At 36.9% G+C, this 20940-nt stretch overlaps 1 protein-coding gene across 2 annotated transcripts in view; it reads right to left on the minus strand.

The window, feature by feature from the left end:
* Window positions 1–3936: 3936 nt before the first annotated feature.
* Window positions 3937–20940, minus strand: part of LOC128660913 (ras-related protein Rab-10) — a 207349-nt gene continuing 190345 nt past the window's right edge. For both annotated transcript variants that reach the window (XM_053715006.1, XM_053715005.1), the window contains one exon: window positions 3937–7317. In XM_053715006.1, the coding sequence (XP_053570981.1) occupies window positions 7237–7317 (81 nt within the window). In that variant the 3' untranslated portion in view covers window positions 3937–7236. The remainder of the gene's footprint in view (window positions 7318–20940) is intronic.

Genomic DNA, 20940 nt, shown 5'->3' on the forward strand with positions numbered 1-20940 from the left:
TAGTTATTAATAGTAGGTTTTATTTAGATTTATTTTAATTACATTAAAATTAGTGGGTGTTAGGGTTAGACTTAAGGTTTAATAACTTTAGTATAGTGGTGGCAACGTTGGGGGTGGCAAATTAGGGGTTAATAAGTATAATGTAGGCGTCTGCGATGTCGGGGGCAGAATATTAGGGGTTAATAAGTGTAGGTAGGTGGCGGCGACATTGAGGGCGGCAGATTAGGGGTTAATAAGTGTAGGTGGGTGGTGGCGGTGTCGGCAGATTAGGGGTTAATAAGTGTAATGTAGGTGCCGGCGATGTTGGGGGCGGCAGATTAGGGGTGTTTAGACTCGGGGTTTATGTTAGGGTGTTAGGTGTAAACATAAATTTAGTTTCCCCATAGGAATCAATGGGGCTGCGTTACGGAACTTTACGCTCCTTTATTGCAGGTCTTAGGCTTTTTTTTAGCCGACTCTCCCCATTGATGTCTATGGGGAAATCGTGCACGAGCATGTAAAACCAGCTCATCACAGATTGGTATTGGAGTGTGGTATGGAGCTCAATTTTGCTCTACGCTCACTTTTTGCCTGCTAACGCCAGGTTTTTGCAAACCTCTAATACCAGCGCTGTAGGGAAGTGAGCGGTGAAAATAACTTGCAAGTTAGTACCGCACCCCTCATAACGCAAAACTCAGAATCTAGCCGTATATTAGTTACACAAAACTTTTTGGACCCAGGAGAAAGGGTGTTAACTCATTTTCTTGTCGGTCTTGGCGCCTACTCTCTGCTTAGCTTTTCTCTATCTTTCTTCTGTGGTCATCTTTTTATAGCTTCAATATTAAGTTTCGGTCCAGAGGGGTTATGATTGATTCTAAATTATATTTTATTTCTTTGACATTGGAAGTTTTTTTTTTTTATGTATTCCTCACTTTTGCTAAAATTGGGACATGTTTACTGCTTATTTAGCAAGTCTGGGGTAATTTTACATATATCATTTTTATTTTCAGTCTTGCATGAGTGCCATATTAACCCTTTATTAATCAAGAGGGTTATTGTTTGTTCCTGTGTTATATGTGTTTAATCTACTTTCCTCTGCTGTAACTATATACCTGTCTGTAATTTATTCTGCTCTAGTTTTCGGCTGGATTACGAGTTTTGCGTTATGAGTGAAAAAGCCTCATAACTCTGCTTTTTCACTACCGCTGCAGGTATAGGTGTACCGCACACTTTTTTGGCCATAACGCAATGTAAATACTGCACCTTTCAAAAAATAGCGCCGATATTACGAGTTTTGCCTAGGAGGCCAAAAAGTGAGTGGTACAACCTATACCGTCAAGATTCGTACCACCATCTAAAAGTCAGTAGTTATGAGTTTTACGTTACAAATCTGTAGCATAAAACTCATAACTAAAGTGTTACAAAGTACACTAACACCCATAAACTACCTATTAACCCCTAAACCGAGGCCCTCCCGCATCGCAAACACTATAATAAAATGATTATCCCCTAATCTTCCGCTCCGGACACCGTCACCACTATAATAGAAATATTAACCCCTATACCGCCGCACTCCCGCATTGCAAACACTAGTTAAATATTATTAACCCCTAATCTGCCGCCCCCAACGTCACCGTCACCACTATACTAAAGTTCTTAACCCCTAAACCTAACCCTAAGTCTAACACTAACACCCCTAACTTTAATATAATTAAAATAAATCTAAAAAAAACTTACTATCATTAACTAAATAATTCCTATTTAAAACTAAATACTTACCTGTAAAATAAACCCTACGCTAGCTACAATATAACTAATACTTACATTGTAGCTAGCTTAGGTTTTATTTTTATTTCACAGCTAAGTTTGTATTTATTTTAACTAGGTAGAGTAGTTATTAAATAGTTATTAACTATTTACTAACTACCTAGTTAAAATAAATACAAATTTACATGTAAAATAAAACCTAACCTGTCTTACACAAACACCTAACATTACACTACAATTATATAAATTACATTAATTAAATACAATTAACTAAATTACAAAAAAAATAAACACTAAATTACACAAAATAAAAAAGAAATTACAAATATTTAAACTAATTACACTTAATCTAATAGCCCCATAAAAAAAAGCCACCCCAAAATAAAAAAAACCCTAGCCTAAACTGCAAATAGCCCTTAAAAGGGCCTTTTGCTGGGCATTGCCCCAAATAAATCAGCTCTTTTACCTGTAAAAAAAATACAAACAACCCCCCAACAGTAAAACCCACCACCCACACAACCAACCCCAAAATAAAATCCTACCTAAAAAAACCTAAGCCCCCCATTGCCCTGAAAAGGGCATTTGGATGGGCATTGCCCTTAAAAGGGCATTTAGCTCTTTTTCTGTGCCCATACCCTAATCTAAAAATAAAACCCTCCCAATAAACCCTTAATAAAACCTAATACTAACCCCCGAAGATCCACTTTCAGTTTTTGAAGACCCGACATCCATCCTCATCAAGCCGGGAGAAGTCTTCATCCAAGCGGCAAGAAGTCCTCAACGAAGCCGGGAGAAGTCTTCATCCAAGCGGCAAGAAGTCGTCCTCCAGGCGGGCAGAAGTCTTCATCCAGACGGCATCTTCTATCTTCATCCTTCCGACTCTGACCAGCTCCATCTTCAAAACATCCGGCATGGAGCATCCTCTTCTTTCGATGGTTCTGGAAGAATGAAGGTTCCTTTAAATGATGTCATCCAAGATGGCATCCCTTAAATTCCAATTGGCTGATAGAATTCTATCAGCCAATCGGAATTAAAGGGTAAAAAATCCTATTGGCTGATGCAATCAATTCAATCAGCCAATAGGATTGAGCTTGCATTCTATTGGCTGATTGGAACAGGATTTTTTACCCTTTAATTCCGATTGGCTGATAGAATTCCATCTTGGATGACGTCATTTAAAGGAACCTTCATTCTTCAAGAACCATCGAAAAAAGAGGATGCTCCGCGCCGGATGTCTTAAAGATGGAGCCACTCTGCGTCAGAAGGATAAAGCTAGAAGATGCCGACTGGATGAAGACTTCCGCCCGCCTGGAGGATGACTTCTTGCCGCTTGGATGAAGACTTCTCCTGGCTTTGTTGAGGACTTCTTGCAGCTTGGATGAAGACTTCTCCTGGCTTGATGAGGATGGATGTCCGGACTTCAAAAACTGTAAGTGGCGCTTTGGGGGTTAGTGTTAGGTTTTATTAAGGGTTTATTGGGTGGGTTTAATTTTTAGATTAGGGTTTGGGCACAGAAAAAGAGCTAAATGCCCTTTTAAGGGAAATGCCCATTCAAATGCCCTTTTCAGGGCAATGGGAAGCTTAGGTTTTTTAGATAGGATTTTATTTGGGTGGTTGGTTGTGTAGGTGGTGGGTTTTACTGTTGGGGGGTTGTTTGTATGTTTTTTTTACAGGTAAAAGAGCTAATTTCGTTGGGGCAACACCCGCAAAAAGGCCCTTTTAAGGGCTATTAGCAGTTTACTTTAGGCTAGGGTTTTTTTTTATTTTGGGGGGCTTTTTTATTTTGATAGGGCTATTAGATTAGGTGTAATTAGTTTAAATATTTGATCATTTCTTTTTTATTTTGTCTAATTTAGTGTTAATTTTTTTGTAATTTAGTTAATTGTATTTAACTAATGTAATTTATTTAATTGTAGTGTAATGTTAGGTGTTATTGTAAGACAGGTTAGGTTTTATTTTACAGGTAATTTTGTATTTATTTTAACTAGGTAGTTAGTAAATAGTTAATAACTATTTACTAACTAGTCTACATAGTTAAAATAAATACAAACTTAGCAACTTAAGCGAATGGTTTGGCGGAGTATCCAGTGATGGAAGCAAAGGATCTATCTTGTTAACTGTCTCTCTGGCTGCGGGCAGCTCAAGAGGAGGAGTTATAAGGACGCTGTGCTTAAATAGGAGACTTTCACATTTGTAATAAGATTTTTTATTTTTATTTTTTGTAAGTGCAATTTTAGCAGATGTGTGTGTTGTTGTATTAAACAGTACTGTGAATTGTGCTTTGTTCTTTTTTCTTGCATATTTACCAAACGGATCAAGCACTGTGCGTGTCCGGCTAACATCAGCTGCACCACTGAGTACACAGTATGAAGATCTACCTCCACTAAGACTTTGAGAATCTGACGAAAAAAACTTTTACAAGCACCCCTAGCTAACTAGTAACTTTTTTGAGTGCTCATTCGGTGAATACATTTGTATAGGAATCTACAAGAGACTAGCCATTTTTGTATCCATCTGTACTACTGTGAGGGTCATTTGTCTCTGTGTAGCACTCCTCTATATAGCGCTCTGTTTTGTTTTGTTTCTAAGTATAGATATATACAGATATATATATATATATATATATACTGTATGTATATATATATATATATATATATATACTGTATATGAATATCTATTTAAAAATATATAGAACATATCCCCATATGTGAATAACATTGGAATGTCAAATATTTACAATAAATACATAGTTTAACACTTTGAGATAGATTACAGGTGAGGCACAAACTGTTTTGCGCAAGTGATCTCATCTTTTCGTGAGCCTTTTTAATTTCGCAAAATTGCGATCTCAGAGCTGTGATTAACTGTTTTCCAAAAGTAAAAATTTGCACAAAACACTTCAAAAACAAATTATAAAGTACAGTTACACTCACAATAACACTGTCTACTAAAAAAATCTTTTAAAAAAAATATTGCACAAAAAAGTTATAAGGGTTCAAAGATATGAGATCTCAGTTTGTTAGGAAAAAAAAAGTTGCCAAAGTACTTTAACATAGAGATACATACAAATACATTGCTAAAGATGTATATAGATATGTCTATATATGTGTACATATATATTATATAGTTATGTGTATATATGTCTGTCAATACATATATACACATATAAATACATTATGTACATATATATATATATATATATATATATATATATATATATATGAATTAGAGATGTAAAAACATAAATATGCAATATTTATATTTAATAAAGATTTTAACTATGTATTTTCTGTAAATATTTCACATTTGCTAATGCGAATATGCTATGTTGTTTGCGCATTGGGTTTTTCTCTCCATTGACTTCTATGGGGAATGCGAAAATGCGATTGTGTTTACTCGATCTCGGGTGTTGTTGTTTTTTTCTCCATTTATTTCTATGGTGGAATACATGCACATGTGAAAACTTAAATTAGTATTTCTGCGCTATTCGGGTTACCGCTTGTGCAAAATAAATTTTTTTTAACTTGTAATATGAATGTAACCCGACTAGTGCAAAAAGCTTAACTCTAGCTGAGTTTTTGCGATAGCAAAAAAAATTAAAAAACCGTGCCACTTGTAATCTCTCCCTTTATTAAATATGAATATTGCATAAATATGCTTTTTCATGTTTTCATCTACTTGACTGTAAAGGGCTCCAATGCACTTATATATATATATATATATATATATATATATATATATGTGTGTGTGTGTGTGTATGTGTATATGTATCTATGTGACTATATGTGTGTATATATAGGTCTGTAAATACATAAATACATATGTACGCACACATGTCAGTGCCGAAAAACAATGGAAAATGTGTGATGGGTTATATAAACTATGTAACTTTCTGGAGGTTTTTTTTTCCTTGCATGCCATCTAGATTTAAACAACTGTATTATCTTTAGGCTTTTAGAAGTACCACAAAGTCAAACTATCTGGCTTTACATTTATATACTTGAATTTACAAACGGATCTTGATATTAGAAATGTTCAGTATAGGCAGGAAAATGCAACATTTAACATGGAATGAATTGTTTGCAGAACTGACAAAAAAATCTAATGACTATTATGAGGCAAAAAATTTTGATTAGAATTTTACCAAAGCATGAGCTCCCTAAGAGCAAATCAGTCACCCTTAAAGGGAAATGAAAGTCAGGATGTGACTTTCAAATTTACTTCATTCTTTCTGTATCCTTTGCTGAAGAACATACCTTGATAGGCTCATGATCATGCATGTTTCTTTAGTACTCTATAGCAGAAGTTTTTGCAACAACGTATAACATTGCAATAATTGTTGGAAACACTGTTGTCATAGACTGCTAACACATGTAAACACTCCTGTGCCTTACTAGGTATGTTCTTAAACAAAGGATGCATAGGAACAAAGCAAATTAAATAACCGTAAATGTGAGTTTTTTTCTCGTGCTTTACCTGATCCATGTAAGTTTAGTCTCATGCCCCTTTAAGCTTTAACAAAAGCTGAAATATGTAAAGAGCTACCCAAAGTTGAAAATATTCAAGAAAATAAAAAAACGTTGACCAATTTAATTCAGGACTTTTGTTATCAATTAATCTCTTGATATTCCAAAGTGAGTGGCACATATGAGACTGATAGCATTTGACAGAAATGTTCTATTGTTATCATTATTATCATTCATTTGTAGAGTGCCAGCAGATCTCGCACACTATTGGCTCTTCTAGTAAAATGCCTGAATCAGAGCTTCTGTCAAGAGATTGTTATGGATCAAATCTATTTCTACATATATTACAATACAGTACATAGAGAGAAGCATACATTTTACACATCTGTGCAAGAAAAACTAAAGAGTAAACTAGCTCCATATTGGAAACAAATCTGTCACATGTAATAACATTTTATTGCCTTTACCAAATTATGTCTATACCAACTGAAAAGTAAAGGGATAGGGAAGTCAAAATTAAACTGTCAAGATTCAGACAGCGCGTGCAATTTTAAACTTTCCAATTTGCTTCTATTATCAGATTTTCTTAGTTCTCTTGGTATCCTTTGTTGAAGAGTAGGCTCAGAAACAGCAGTACACTACTGGGAGCTAGTGATGAGCCAATGACAAGAGGGAAATACTGCATGTGTATCCATCAATCATCAGCTAGGTCCAAACAATGCATTGCTGCTCCTGGGCCTACCTAGGTTTTCTCTTCAACAAATGATACCAAGAGAGCAGAGTAAATTTGATAATAGTATAAAAATAGTAAAAAGTAAATTAGAATTTTTTTTTACACTCTATGATCTATCTGAATCATGAAGTTTAATTTTGATTTTACTGTCCCTTTAAATAAAAAACTAACAAACAAACAATGATTTGGAACGTGTTTGTTGTTAACATTAATATAGCGCACATAGTATTCTGTCTTTCACTTTGCAGCCAGCAGTCATTTGCTTTGAAAATCTTCAGAGATTCGACCAAATCACCTGCACGTCGTGCACTCAGACTTTTTCTTTCTTTCTTTCAAACTCACCACATTGTGGTTACGTAATAAAGATGATCTCTGAAAAACAACGATAATTTACAAATTATTAGCCGCAACAATTTCATCAACATCGGTCTGCATTTAGATAGAAAATCAATTATCTTCAAAACCCTCGGTTTTGCTATATATGTTAAAGGGACATGAAACCCAAAATGTTTCTTTTATGATTCAGATAGCTCATACAATTTTAAACAACTTTAATTTTTCATTCTATTACCTAATTTATTCTTTTGGTATCCTTTGCTGAAGGAGCAGTGATGCACCACTGGGAGCTAGCTGTAAGCCAATGACAAGAGGCATATTTGTGCAGCTACCAATCAGCAGCTTCAAACCTACCTAGGCATACTTTTCAACAAAGGATACAAAAAGAGAACTGAACAAATTAGATAATAAAAATACATTGGGAAGTTGTTTAACCCCTTCATGACCAGACCACGTTTCCATTTGTTGACCACCTGGGACCAAGGCTATTTTTGCATTTCTGCGGTGTTAAGATACCATTATTTTCATCATATCTTATAATTTACTATAAAAAAACATAAAATATGATGAAAAAATGGAAAAAAAACACACTTTTTGTTACTTTGACCCCCAAAATCTGTTACACATCTACAACCACCGAAAAATACCCATGCTAAATAGTTTCTAAATGTTGTCCTGAATTTAGAAATACACAATGTTTACATGTTCTTTGCTTTTTTTGCAAGTTATAGGGCAATAAATACAAGTAGCACTTTGCTGTTTCCAAACCACTTTTTTTCAAAATTAGCGCTAGTTACATTGGAACACTGATATCTTTCAGGAATCCCTGAATATCCCTTCACATGTATATATTTTTTTTTAGAAGACATCCCAAAGTATTAATCTAGGCCCATTTTGGTATATTTCATGCCACCTTTTCACAGCCAAATGCGATCAAATAAAAAAAAATTGTTCACTTTTTAACAATTTTTTTCACAAACTTTAGGTTTCTCACTGAAATGATTTACAAACAGCTTGTGCAATTATGGCACAAATGGTTGGGATCCCCTTTGTTCAGAAATAGCAGACATATATGGCTTTGGCGTTGCTTTTTGGTAATTAGAAGACCGCTAAATGCCACTGCGCACCACACGTGAAGGGGTTAATTAGGGAGCATGTAGGGTTAATTTTAGTTTTAGTGTAGTGTAGTAGACAACCCCAAGTATTGATCTAGGCCCATTTTGGTATAATTCATGCTACCATTTCACCGCCAAATGCGATCAAATCGTTCACTTTTTCACAAACTTTTTCACAAATTTTAGGTTTCTCACTTAAATTATTTACAAACAGCTTGTGCAATTAGGGCACAAATGGTTGTAAATGCTTCTCTGGGATGGCTTTGGCATTGCTTTTTGGTAATTAGAAGGCCGCTAAATGCTGCTGCGCATCACACGTGAATTATGCCCAGCAGTGAAGGGGTTAATTAGGTAGCTTGTAGGGAGCTTGCAGGGTTAATTTTAGCTTTAGTGTAGAAATCAGCCTCCCACCTGACATATCCCACCCCCTGATCCCTCCCAAACAGCACTCTTCCCTCTCCCACCCCACAATTGTCCCCGCCATCTTAAATACTGGCAGAAAATCTGCCAGTACTAAAATAAAAGTTTAAAAAAAAACAAAAAACGTATTCTGCTATGTAGGATCCCCCCTTATTCCCCAACCTCCCTGATACCCCCCATACAGCTCTCTAACCCTCCCCTTCTACCTATTTGCCACCATCATGGGTACTGGCAGCTGTCTGCCAGTACCCAATTTGCCCCCCAAAATTGTTTTTTTATTTTTAAAATTAAAAAATTACATTTTCTGTAGTGTAGCTGCCCCCCCTCAATACCCTACCCACCCTCCCCCTCTCAGATCCCTTCCCCAGCACTTTTTATCCCTCCCTCCCTCCTTTCAATTGATTGTAACTAGTTTTAACGAATTGGCGACTAACTGCAGAGCCCCCACCCCTGCTGCAACCGCGTCACTTGCGGACCAGATCCAAGCAAGGGCAGACAGATGTCTACATCGAGTGTCTCTCTCTGCATCGGTAGGGTAAAAAGGATATTGCAGTGATGCCTGAATATCGAGGCATCACTGCAATAGCCTGGAAGCAGCTGGAAGCTATCAGGATTGCTTACAGAGCTTCAAACCCCACAGGACGTGCCAGGAACGTTCTTGGTCGTTAAGGGTGTTTTTTTTGTAGGACATTCCTGGCACGTCCTCGTCTTTAAGGGGTTAAAATTACATACTCTGAATCATGCAAGTTTAATTTTGACTTTCATATCCCTTTAACGAATAGCACATCACAACAAATATCAACTTAAAAAGATCTTTCTCACATTACAATACAAATTTATTGCTGAAAATATTAAGTTTAATTTAAAAATTTTAAGGAAGCATTATCCATGGTTTGTCATTTCAGACACCAATTGTTTTCATAATGAGATCAACAAGCTAAATGGAAAAAGAAAAAAGTATAGGGACTAATAGCACTTCCTCAAGTAAGCTGTAACTTTAATAATTCATATTAAAACAGTGAACTAAGCCCTGAATAACCCCAACAATCCCCTAAAGTGTACATTAAAAGATTGTGATTCATGTACCAATGCATTCAACAGATGGGCCACAGACCCCCAGGTATGAGGACAGGACGAGTACAGGTTGGATGATTGGTAGTCGCGGTCATATCCACAATCATGATTGGCAGAACTCACTTATCCTTGATGATTAAACTGAACCCGGACCAGAACTGGAGATTCAGTTTGTCTATCCAAACATTGACAAATGCATGTACTAAGGCCGAAACGCATTTGTTGTATTGTATCTGGTTTGTGCGCTTTACCCCTGGTGCAGATGCTTCCAGTTACGGGCCAGGAAACGGGGGGGGGGTAATCAAAACCTTTTAGTGTGCACTGTAGGGAATTGGTGGGGTTATTCAGGGTTTAGTTCCATGTTTTAATATGGATTATTAAAGTTAATGTTTTAATGTCATTACTCTTACTTGAGGAAGGAGTGTTATTAGACCCTATACTTTTTTCTTTTTCCATTCAGCTTGTTAATTACTTACTAGGTGTAGCACCGGACTTGAGACTTTTACTCTAATTTAAGTCTTAATTTCCACATTATTATTATCACAGGGTCAGTATTTTTAAGTGTACTTATAATTCATAATGAAATATAACAAAACAATTGCTCTATGTTCTAATAAATTTTTTTAAATACAACTTTCTTTTTGTAACAAATTAAGGACTGAATTACACATTGTTAGTAAAACTGAGTTAGCTACAGGAAAAAGTAGATTTTTTTTGTTTTGTTAAGTAGTAAGTACATTTTCACTTACGTATTACACAATGCTTGTAAGTAAAATCCTTTGCGCTTGCTACGTTCGTGTGGTCATAAGTAGCGACCAAAGAACATATAGTACTGGTACAAAACTGTTGCTATAGGTAACAAATGTTGTGTAATCCGGCCCTAAGTATGAGTGCTATATTATGTTTAAATACCAATCATTTGCATTTCATTATTGTCATAAGTCATAACAATTAATAACATTAATTTAACAGTATATATATATATATATATATATATATATATATATAAATATATATATACACACACCCAAGTTTACAAAGTTTGGTTTAGCACACCTTACAAAAAGTTTAAATATATCTTTGGAAGTGCTGTCAGTATGACCAAATAGTTACACAAAACAAGGGGTATTGGCGCACATCCACTTGCAAATAAAGATCAAATTTTTAAATGCCTGCATAAAACACCTATGCTTTTATATTAAAATTGGGATCTTAGTCACACAATATGGCCATATTCCGCTTAGCCACTCACCCACTTACAAGGTGACTCATTATTTGGTCTCATTGGCAGCACTCCCAAAGATGTATTTAAACTTTTTCTAAGGTGTGCTAAACCAAACTTTGTGGATTTCGATCTTCATCCAGCTGGCGAAGTCCTCATCCAGGTGGCAAGAAGTCTTCATCCAGACGGCATTCTCTATCTTCATCCATCCGGCGCGGAGAGGGTCCATCCTGAAGACATCCGGCGCGGAGCAGCTCTCATCCTATTGGCTTTTCCAATCGGATGTCTTCAGGATGGACCCGATCCACGCCAGATGGATGAAGATAGAAGATGCCGTCTGGATAAAGAATTCTTGCCACCTGGATGAGGACTTTGCCGGCTGTATGAAGATCAAAGAGGCTGCCTGGACGGATACTTCTTGCCGGCTGGATGGATCCTTCAAGCGGGACTTCAATAACTGTAAGTGGATCGTCGGGGGTTACAGATGGGCCACAGACCCCCAGGTATGAGGACAGGACGAGTACAGGTTGGATGATTGGTAGTCGCGGTCATATCCACAATCATGATTGGCAGAACTCACTTATCCTTGATGATTAAACTGAACCCGGACCAGAACTGGAGATTCAGTTTGTCTATCCAAACATTGACAAATGCATGTACTAAGGCCGAAACGCATTTGTTGTATTGTATCTGGTTTGTGCGCTTTACCCCTGGTGCAGATGCTTCCAGTTACGGGCGAGGAAACGGGGGGGGGGGGGGGTAATCAAAACCTTTTAGTGTGCACTGTAGGGAATTGGTGGGGTTATTCAGGGTTTAGTTCCATGTTTTAATATGGATTATTAAAGTTAATGTTTTAATGTCATTACTCTTACTTGAGGAAGGAGTGTTATTAGCCCCTATACTTTTTTCTTTTTCCATTCAGCTTGTTAATTACTTACTAGGTGTAGCACCGGACTTGAGACTTTTACTCTAATTTAAGTCTTAATTTCCACATTATTATTATCACAGGGTCAGTATTTTTAAGTGTACTTATAATTCATAATGAAATATAACAAAACAATTGCTCTATGTTCTAATACATTTTTTTAAATACAACTTTCTTTTTGTAACAAATTAAGGACTGAATTACACATTGTTAGTAAAACTGAGTTAGCTACAGGAAAAAGTAGATTTTTTTGTTTTGTTAAGTAGTAAGTACATTTTCACTTACGTATTACACAATGCTTGTAAGTAAAATCCTTTGCGCTTGCTACGTTCGTGTGGTCATAAGTAGCGACCAAAGAACATATAGTACTGGTACAAAACTGTTGCTATAGGTAACAAATGTTGTGTAATCCGGCCCTAAGTATGAGTGCTATATTATGTTTAAATACCAATCATTTGCATTTCATTATTGTCATAAGTCATAACAATTAATAACATTAATTTAACAGTATATATATATATATATATATATATATATATATATAAATATATATATATATATACACACACCCAAGTTTACAAAGTTTGGTTTAGCACACCTTACAAAAAGTTTAAATATATCTTTGGAAGTGCTGTCAGTATGACCAAATAGTTACACAAAACAAGGGGTATTGGCGCACATCCACTTGCAAATAAAGATCAAATTTTTAAATGCCTGCATAAAACACCTATGCTTTTATATTAAAATTGGGATCTTAGTCACACAATATGGCCATATTCCGCTTAGCCACTCACCCACTTACAAGGTGACTCATTATTTGGTCTCATTGGCAGCACTCCCAAAGATGTATTTAAACTTTTTCTAAGGTGTGCTAAACCAAACTTTGTGGATTTCGATCTTCATCCAGCTGGCGAAGTCCTCATCCAGGTGGCAAGAAGTCTTCATCCAGACGGCATTCTCTATCTTCATCCATCCGGCGCGGAGAGGGTCCATCCTGAAGACATCCGGCGCGGAGCAGCTCTCATCCTATTGGCTTTTCCAATCGGATGTCTTCAGGATGGACCCGCTCCACGCCAGATGGATGAAGATAGAAGATGCCGTCTGGATAAAGAATTCTTGCCACCTGGATGAGGACTTTGCCGGCTGTATGAAGATCAAAGAGGCTGCCTGGATGGATACTTCTTGCCGGCTGGATGGATCCTTCAAGCGGGACTTCAATAACTGTAAGTGGATCGTCGGGGGTTACAGATGGGCCACAGACCCCCAGGTATGAGGACAGGACGAGTACAGGTTGGATGATTGGTAGTCGCGGTCATATCCACAATCATGATTGGCAGAACTCACTTATCCTTGATGATTAAACTGAACCCGGACCAGAACTGGAGATTCAGTTTGTCTATCCAAACATTGACAAATGCATGTACTAAGGCCGAAACGCATTTGTTGTATTGTATCTGGTTTGTGCGCTTTACCCCTGGTGCAGATGCTTCCAGTTACGGGCGAGGAAACGGGGGGGGGGGGGGTAATCAAAACCTTTTAGTGTGCACTGTAGGGAATTGGTGGGGTTATTCAGGGTTTAGTTCCATGTTTTAATATGGATTATTAAAGTTAATGTTTTAATGTCATTACTCTTACTTGAGGAAGGAGTGTTATTAGCCCCTATACTTTTTTCTTTTTCCATTCAGCTTGTTAATTACTTACTAGGTGTAGCACCGGACTTGAGACTTTTACTCTAATTTAAGTCTTAATTTCCACATTATTATTATCACAGGGTCAGTATTTTTAAGTGTACTTATAATTCATAATGAAATATAACAAAACAATTGCTCTATGTTCTAATAAATTTTTTTAAATACAACTTTCTTTTTGTAACAAATTAAGGACTGAATTACACATTGTTAGTAAAACTGAGTTAGCTACAGGAAAAAGTAGATTTTTTTGTTTTGTTAAGTAGTAAGTACATTTTCACTTACGTATTACACAATGCTTGTAAGTAAAATCCTTTGCGCTTGCTACGTTCGTGTGGTCATAAGTAGCGACCAAAGAACATATAGTACTGGTACAAAACTGTTGCTATAGGTAACAAATGTTGTGTAATCCGGCCCTAAGTATGAGTGCTATATTATGTTTAAATACCAATCATTTGCATTTCATTATTGTCATAAGTCATAACAATTAATAACATTAATTTAACAGTATATATATATATATATATATATATATATATATATATATATATATATATATATATATATATAAATATATATACACACACCCAAGTTTACAAAGTTTGGTTTAGCACACCTTACAAAAAGTTTAAATATATCTTTGGAAGTGCTGTCAGTATGACCAAATAGTTACACAAAACAAGGGGTATTGGCGCACATCCACTTGCAAATAAAGATCAAATTTTTAAATGCCTGCATAAAACACCTATGCTTTTATATTAAAATTGGGATCTTAGTCACACAATATGGCCATATTCCGCTTAGCCACTCACCCACTTACAAGGTGACTCATTATTTGGTCTCATTGGCAGCACTCCCAAAGATGTATTTAAACTTTTTCTAAGGTGTGCTAAACCAAACTTTGTGGATTTCGATCTTCATCCAGCTGGCGAAGTCCTCATCCAGGTGGCAAGAAGTCTTCATCCAGACGGCATTCTCTATCTTCATCCATCCGGCGCGGAGAGGGTCCATCCTGAAGACATCCGGCGCGGAGCAGCTCTCATCCTATTGGCTTTTCCAATCGGATGTCTTCAGGATGGACCCGCTCCACGCCAGATGGATGAAGATAGAAGATGCCGTCTGGATAAAGAATTCTTGCCACCTGGATGAGGACTTTGCCGGCTGTATGAAGATCAAAGAGGCTGCCTGGATGGATACTTCTTGCCGGCTGGATGGATCCTTCAAGCGGGACTTCAATAACTGTAAGTGGATCGTCGGGGGTTAGTGTTAGTTTTATTTAAGGGTTTTTTGGGTGGGTTTTATTTTTAGATTAGGGTCCCGGCATGTAAAAGAGCTAAATGCCCTTTTAAGGGCAATGCCATACAAATGCCCTTTTCAGGGCAATGGACAGCTTAGGTTATTTTAGATAGTTTTTTTATTTGGGGGGGTTGGTCTGTTGGGTTTACTGTTGGGGGGTGTTTGTATTTTTTTTACAGGTAAAAGAGCTGATTTCTTTGGGGTAATGCCCCACAAAAGGCCCTTTTAAGGGCCATAGGTAGTTTATTGTAGGCTACGGGTTCTTTATTTTGGGGGGCTTTTTTATTTTGATAGGGCTATTAGATTAGGTGTAATTCTTTTTTATTTTTAATAATTTGTTTCTTATTTTTCGCAATTTAGTGTTTGTTTGTTTTTGTAACTTAGTGTTTGTTTTTTTCTGTAATTTAGTAATTTGTAATAAGGTTTAATAGTATATTTAAATAATTTGAGTAGGGTTAGTGTTTTTTAATATGTAATTTAGTTAATTTAATTGGTAGTTTAATTTAATTGTAGTATAATAGTTAGGGTAGGTTAATTAATATTTTAAAATAGTTTATTTTAATTCTACAGGTAAGTTTAAATTTATTTGAAGATAGGGATGTTGTCATTTTAATTTAAAGTTAGCGGGTTGTTAGGTTTAGGGGTTAATAGCTTAATTTGGTTTATGGCGATGTGGGGGGCTGACGGTTTAGGGGTCAATAGGTTTAGTTAGTGGTGGTGATGTGGAAGGCCAGAGGTTTAGGGGTTAATACGTTTATTTAGTGGCGGCGGTGTCGGGGAGTGGCGGGATAGGGGTTAAACATTTTAGTATTGTGGCGACGTTTAGTGACAGGGTATAAAGTTTGGAAAAAGCTGAATAGACGCGAGATCGATGACTGCTAGTTAACAACAGTCCAATTCTCATCGCCCCGTACTTGGTGCGCGTCTTTTTGCTGGCATTTTTCATAATTAAGGAGAGCGTATTGAGATACGAGGCCGCAATGTTAAGTGAGCGTATTGGTGCCGGCGAATGCAACAAAGTTGAGGCTTTGATAAATATCCCCCTAAGAATGCTGTTCAACAACATACAAGAGAATGAAACACATTTAGTAATATATGTAAATTAAAAATATATTAAAATGTCATGTCTAAATTAAAATTGCATGATTCAGATAGAACACACAATTTTAAAACACTATTAAATTCACTTATATTATCAAATGTACTTTGTTATCTTAGTATGCATTGTTGAAAAGAATATGCACATATCCTACAATACTGGGGGGGGAGTAGCTGGTGATTGGTGGATACTCACATTTGTCTTTTGTCATTGGCTCACAAGATATGCTCAGCTAGCTCCCAGCAATGCATTGCTGCTCTGGAGCTGACTTTAATTATGTGTTTAATCCCTTTGCAGGGGTTAAACACACATTTATATACAAGCAATAGTGTAATCATAAAATGCTGTAACATATTATAGCATTTTCTTTTTGTACTTTTAGATCCCTTCATGACCAGATTTTGTACGGAAGCTGTTCAAACAGGTGTTCTCCTGCTAAACACTGCCATCATTTTCTTGGGAAATCTGTTAGGGTTAGATTGAGTTTCAGTCTTAAATTCTAGTTGCAACAAATATGAGAGCCCTGTTCTGCCTTACCAATAAAAACAACCAAGATTGGGGGGGGGGGGGGGGGGCGTGTCTGAACAGCGGCTAAGATGGCTGCTTTTCTTCAAGGCTAATGACAGGAGCTGGGGAATCCGCTATTTTCCGCTCTCTGGACCCATCTTCTAACTACAACAGCAGTACTCTGGGAAGTTTAAATACTGTGGAGCAGTTTTGTATTTGTTTTCTGATGAGATTTAGCCCGTAAGACCTTTTTTGATGATGTGCGTAGCGGAGGCTAACTAACGGCCTGTGCCTTCATCGCGTCCTCCCCATTTTCCTGTAATAACAGGAGGAACAGCAATAATAGCTGTCTACGTTTAACCTGCTTTCATTTTCGAGTGAGTAACAATCTATTTTGACTTACATAAGTCTATCATGGATCATTCTAATTCTGCTATGGACACCCTATCCTTAAAGTTACAAGCTTTGTTTAATAACTTTGAAGCGGAAATCCTTCAGACTATTGGAGCCTGCTTGGGGGACCTTCAGCCGATCAACGTACCGGATCGAGAGCACCCGCAACACCACACGCAGTCTGAGCTGTGTCTGGATGAACAGCGCCACACTGCTCTTGATGAGCCGTTGCCTCAGGCCGACTCTGCTCCTGCCTCGTTCCAAGCTTTGGCTAAACAATTTCAACCCCCGGTTCATGCCAAGGAAGAGACAGCTGATCCCGGTGAGCGGAGTGCAGTTGTGTTGGAGGACCGGAGGGAATACACAGAAACCAGGTACAGCGGAAGCTACGGCTTTCTGTCCCAGCTTAAAGTGATCTGGTATACAGATGGGGACTTGAGCCACGAGACTGGGAAGGAGCGACTCATAACCGGAGATGGAACAGCTGTGAGTGACTCTTGCATTTCCCCCAGGCTATATGCACGGCAGCTCAATATATTGTCTGATCACAAGCTGAGAAGAGTAGGTGTGGGGTAAGGCTGCAGACTATGCTTGCTCCGGAATACTCCTCAAAATTATTCTAAGGGGACTCACAATACACTGTTCTTCCATATGGCACTGCTTATGACGACCGGATGGTCTGAAATTTACAGATGAGTAAAAACTCTAAAGCCTTAGAACTTTTCTATCTTTCTTGAACATTTTAACATCTGTTATATACGAAGGCACTTGCTTTATCCTGCCTAGAGAAGCATTGTTACCTTCATGTTAGATAAATTGACCTGCACCTGTTCAGTTGGAATGTACATATATGAATATTTCTCTTAAGTTAGCACTATAACTTGCTCATAAGAAAAGAATACTAGATGTGGGCTAAACATATATTACCTACCTGACACGACACGGTTCATTAACATTCACCCTTTTGGTATATTGTACTTTAATTTGTCTACCTAAGGCAGTTTCTGTTTATATGTTTACATAGTGCAGGAGGGTTTGTACTTTTACCAGTCCTGATTAGAGCAGCTTAATACTTGTGTGTGAACAGTTTGATAACCTTGCTCCATGATGTATGCTTCACCATGTTTGTTTAGGAGAATTTCACTGACAAATACTCCTGCTTGCAATAACGTTACTTAATAAGCAGTCTAGACTGAGCTAATAGGTGTCACAACTATATAAACAGCATATTATCTAGAGCAGAAACTTCTAAGTATGTAATAGCTGTGTTTGCTAGGCAGTCTTTAAAATAAAGGAGTGATGGTGACCCAAAGAGAGAAGTGTAGGGCAATGCTCTTTTATTCTTTTTATTATTATGCCACTTATTAGATGATACTACAGATGTGTTCCTAGTTTATAAGTACATTTTGTGGCCCATTTGATTAATCAGCTACATGGAACTTTACTTGATATACGTATTCGTGGCCCTACATTTTGGTATGTGAGGTTTCATACTGTATATATTCCTAGGCGAGAACTCTAATCATACCTATGTAATTTTATTTTTGAACTACCCTATATAATGATTTATACTCTCATTACTTATGACATATAGTTTGGTTGTATATACTGCTGCTTTTGTATATAATTGCATATGACACAGTTCGTCATAAGATACTAACTTAATCTTAAGTACCAAAAGTGACTGTGTGTAACTTTAGAGCTCCTCTATCTATTCATTTAAAGTATATAGGCCCCTAAGGGTCTGTTAGTCTCTTTGAGGTGCTTCCATTTCCTACAGAAAATAGAATATGAGGTTCCCATATGCATATTTAATGTTTTGTTCAAACGTACTCTACTGTCTTTCTAATAATACGCTGGTATGTATATGGCAATGCCATTCTTTTTATATGACTGTAAAAGCTCAACAATTGTCACTGTACCCAATGTATATATACCACTGAACTTATGTTTATTGTATGCTATCTACATAACCTCAATAAAAATCTTTATAAAAAAACAAAAAAACAAAAAAAAAAAACAACCAAGATTGAATAGCCCCGAGAAATATTAAAAAAGAAAATTTAGCTGTTTCAACAATGAAAAAATAATAATAAATCAGCTGATTTAAGAGTTTAAGGGTGTTTTGGGTGTTTGGATCAGCAATTTCATTTGGATCTATCAAATAACTGAAGGAAACAGTAATATTTCAGTAGTGAAATGAGGTTTATTGGATTAACAGAAAATGTGCAATATGCATCCAAACGAAATTAAACAGGTGCATAAATTTGGGCACCCAACAGAAATATTGCATCAATATTTAGTAGAGCCTCCTTTAGCAGAAATAACAGTCTCTAGACACTTTCTATAGCCTGTAATGAGTCTCTGGATTCTAGATGAAGGTATTTTGGACCATTCCTCCCTGCAAAACATCTCCAGTTCAGTTAGGTTTGATGGTTTCCGATCATGGACAGCCCGCTTCAAATCACCCCACAGATTTTCAATTATATTCAGGTCTGGGGACTGGGATGGCCATTCCAGAACATTGTACTTGTTCCTCTGCATAAATGGCAGAGTAGATTTTGAGCAGTGTTTTGGGTCGTTGTCTTGTTGAAATATCCAGCCCTGGCATAACTTCAACTTTGTGACTGATTCCTCAACATTATTCTCAAGTATCTGCTGATATTGAGTGGAATCCATGAGACCCTCAACTTTAACAAGATTCCCAGTACCGGTACTGACCACACAGCCCCACAGCATGATGGAACATCCACCAAATTTTACGTTGGGTAGCAAGTGTTTGTCTTGGAACACTGTTTTCTTTTGCTGCCATGCATAACGCCCCTTGTTATGACTAAATAACTCAATCTTTGTTTCATCAGTCCACAGCACCTTCTTCCAAAATGAAGCTGGCTTGTCCAAATGTGCGTTTGCATACCTCAAGCGACTCTGTTTGTGGTGTTTGTGCATCACTCTCCGATACAGTTTCTCTTTGTGCAAAGTGCGCTGAATTGTTAAACGATGCACAGTGACACCATCTGCAGCAAGATGATGTTGTAGGTCATTGGAGGTGGTCTGTGGGCTGTTTTTGACCATTCTCAACATCCTTTGCCTTTGCTTCTCCGATATTTTACTTGGTCTGCCACTTCTGCCCTTAACAAGAACTGTGCCTGTGGTCTTCCATTTCCTCACTATGTTCCTCACAGTGGACAATGACAGCTTAAATCTCTGCGATAGCTTTTTGTAGCCTTCCCCTAAACCATAATGTTGAACAATCTTTGTTTTCAGGTCATTTGAGAGTTGTTTTGAGCCCCCCATGTTGCCACTCTTCTGAGGAGAGTCAAAGAGAACAACAACTTGCAATTGGCCACCTTAAATACCTTTTCTCATGATTGGATGCACCTGTCTATGAAGTTCAAGGCTTAATGGGCTCACCAAACTAATTGTGTGTTCCAATTAATCAGTGCTAGCTAGTTACAGGTATTCAAATCAACAAAATGACAAGGGTGCTCAAATTTATGCACCTGTCTAATTTCATTTTGATGCATATTGCACATTTTCTGTTAATCCAATAAACCTCATTTCACTACTGAAATTATACTGTGTCTTTCAGTTATTTGATAGATCAAAATGAAATTGCTGATTATTTCAATTTTTATTTATAAATGAAAATCATGGAAATTGTCAGGGGGGCCTAAACTTTTGCATACGGCTATATAAAATACATACTTTTTTAAGTACTAAGTTGCTATAAAATACATACAGTCATGTGAAAAAGAAAGTACACCCTCTTTGAATTTTATGGTTTTACGTATCAGGACATAATAACAATTATCTGGTCTTTAGCAGGTCTTAAAATTAGGTAAATACAACCTCAGATGAACAACAACGCTTGACATATTATACTGTGTTGTGATGTTTTAACAAATATAAATCCAAAA

Source organism: Bombina bombina, chromosome 5, assembly GCF_027579735.1.
Source record: "Bombina bombina isolate aBomBom1 chromosome 5, aBomBom1.pri, whole genome shotgun sequence".
Taxonomy (NCBI): Eukaryota; Metazoa; Chordata; class Amphibia; order Anura; family Bombinatoridae; genus Bombina; species Bombina bombina.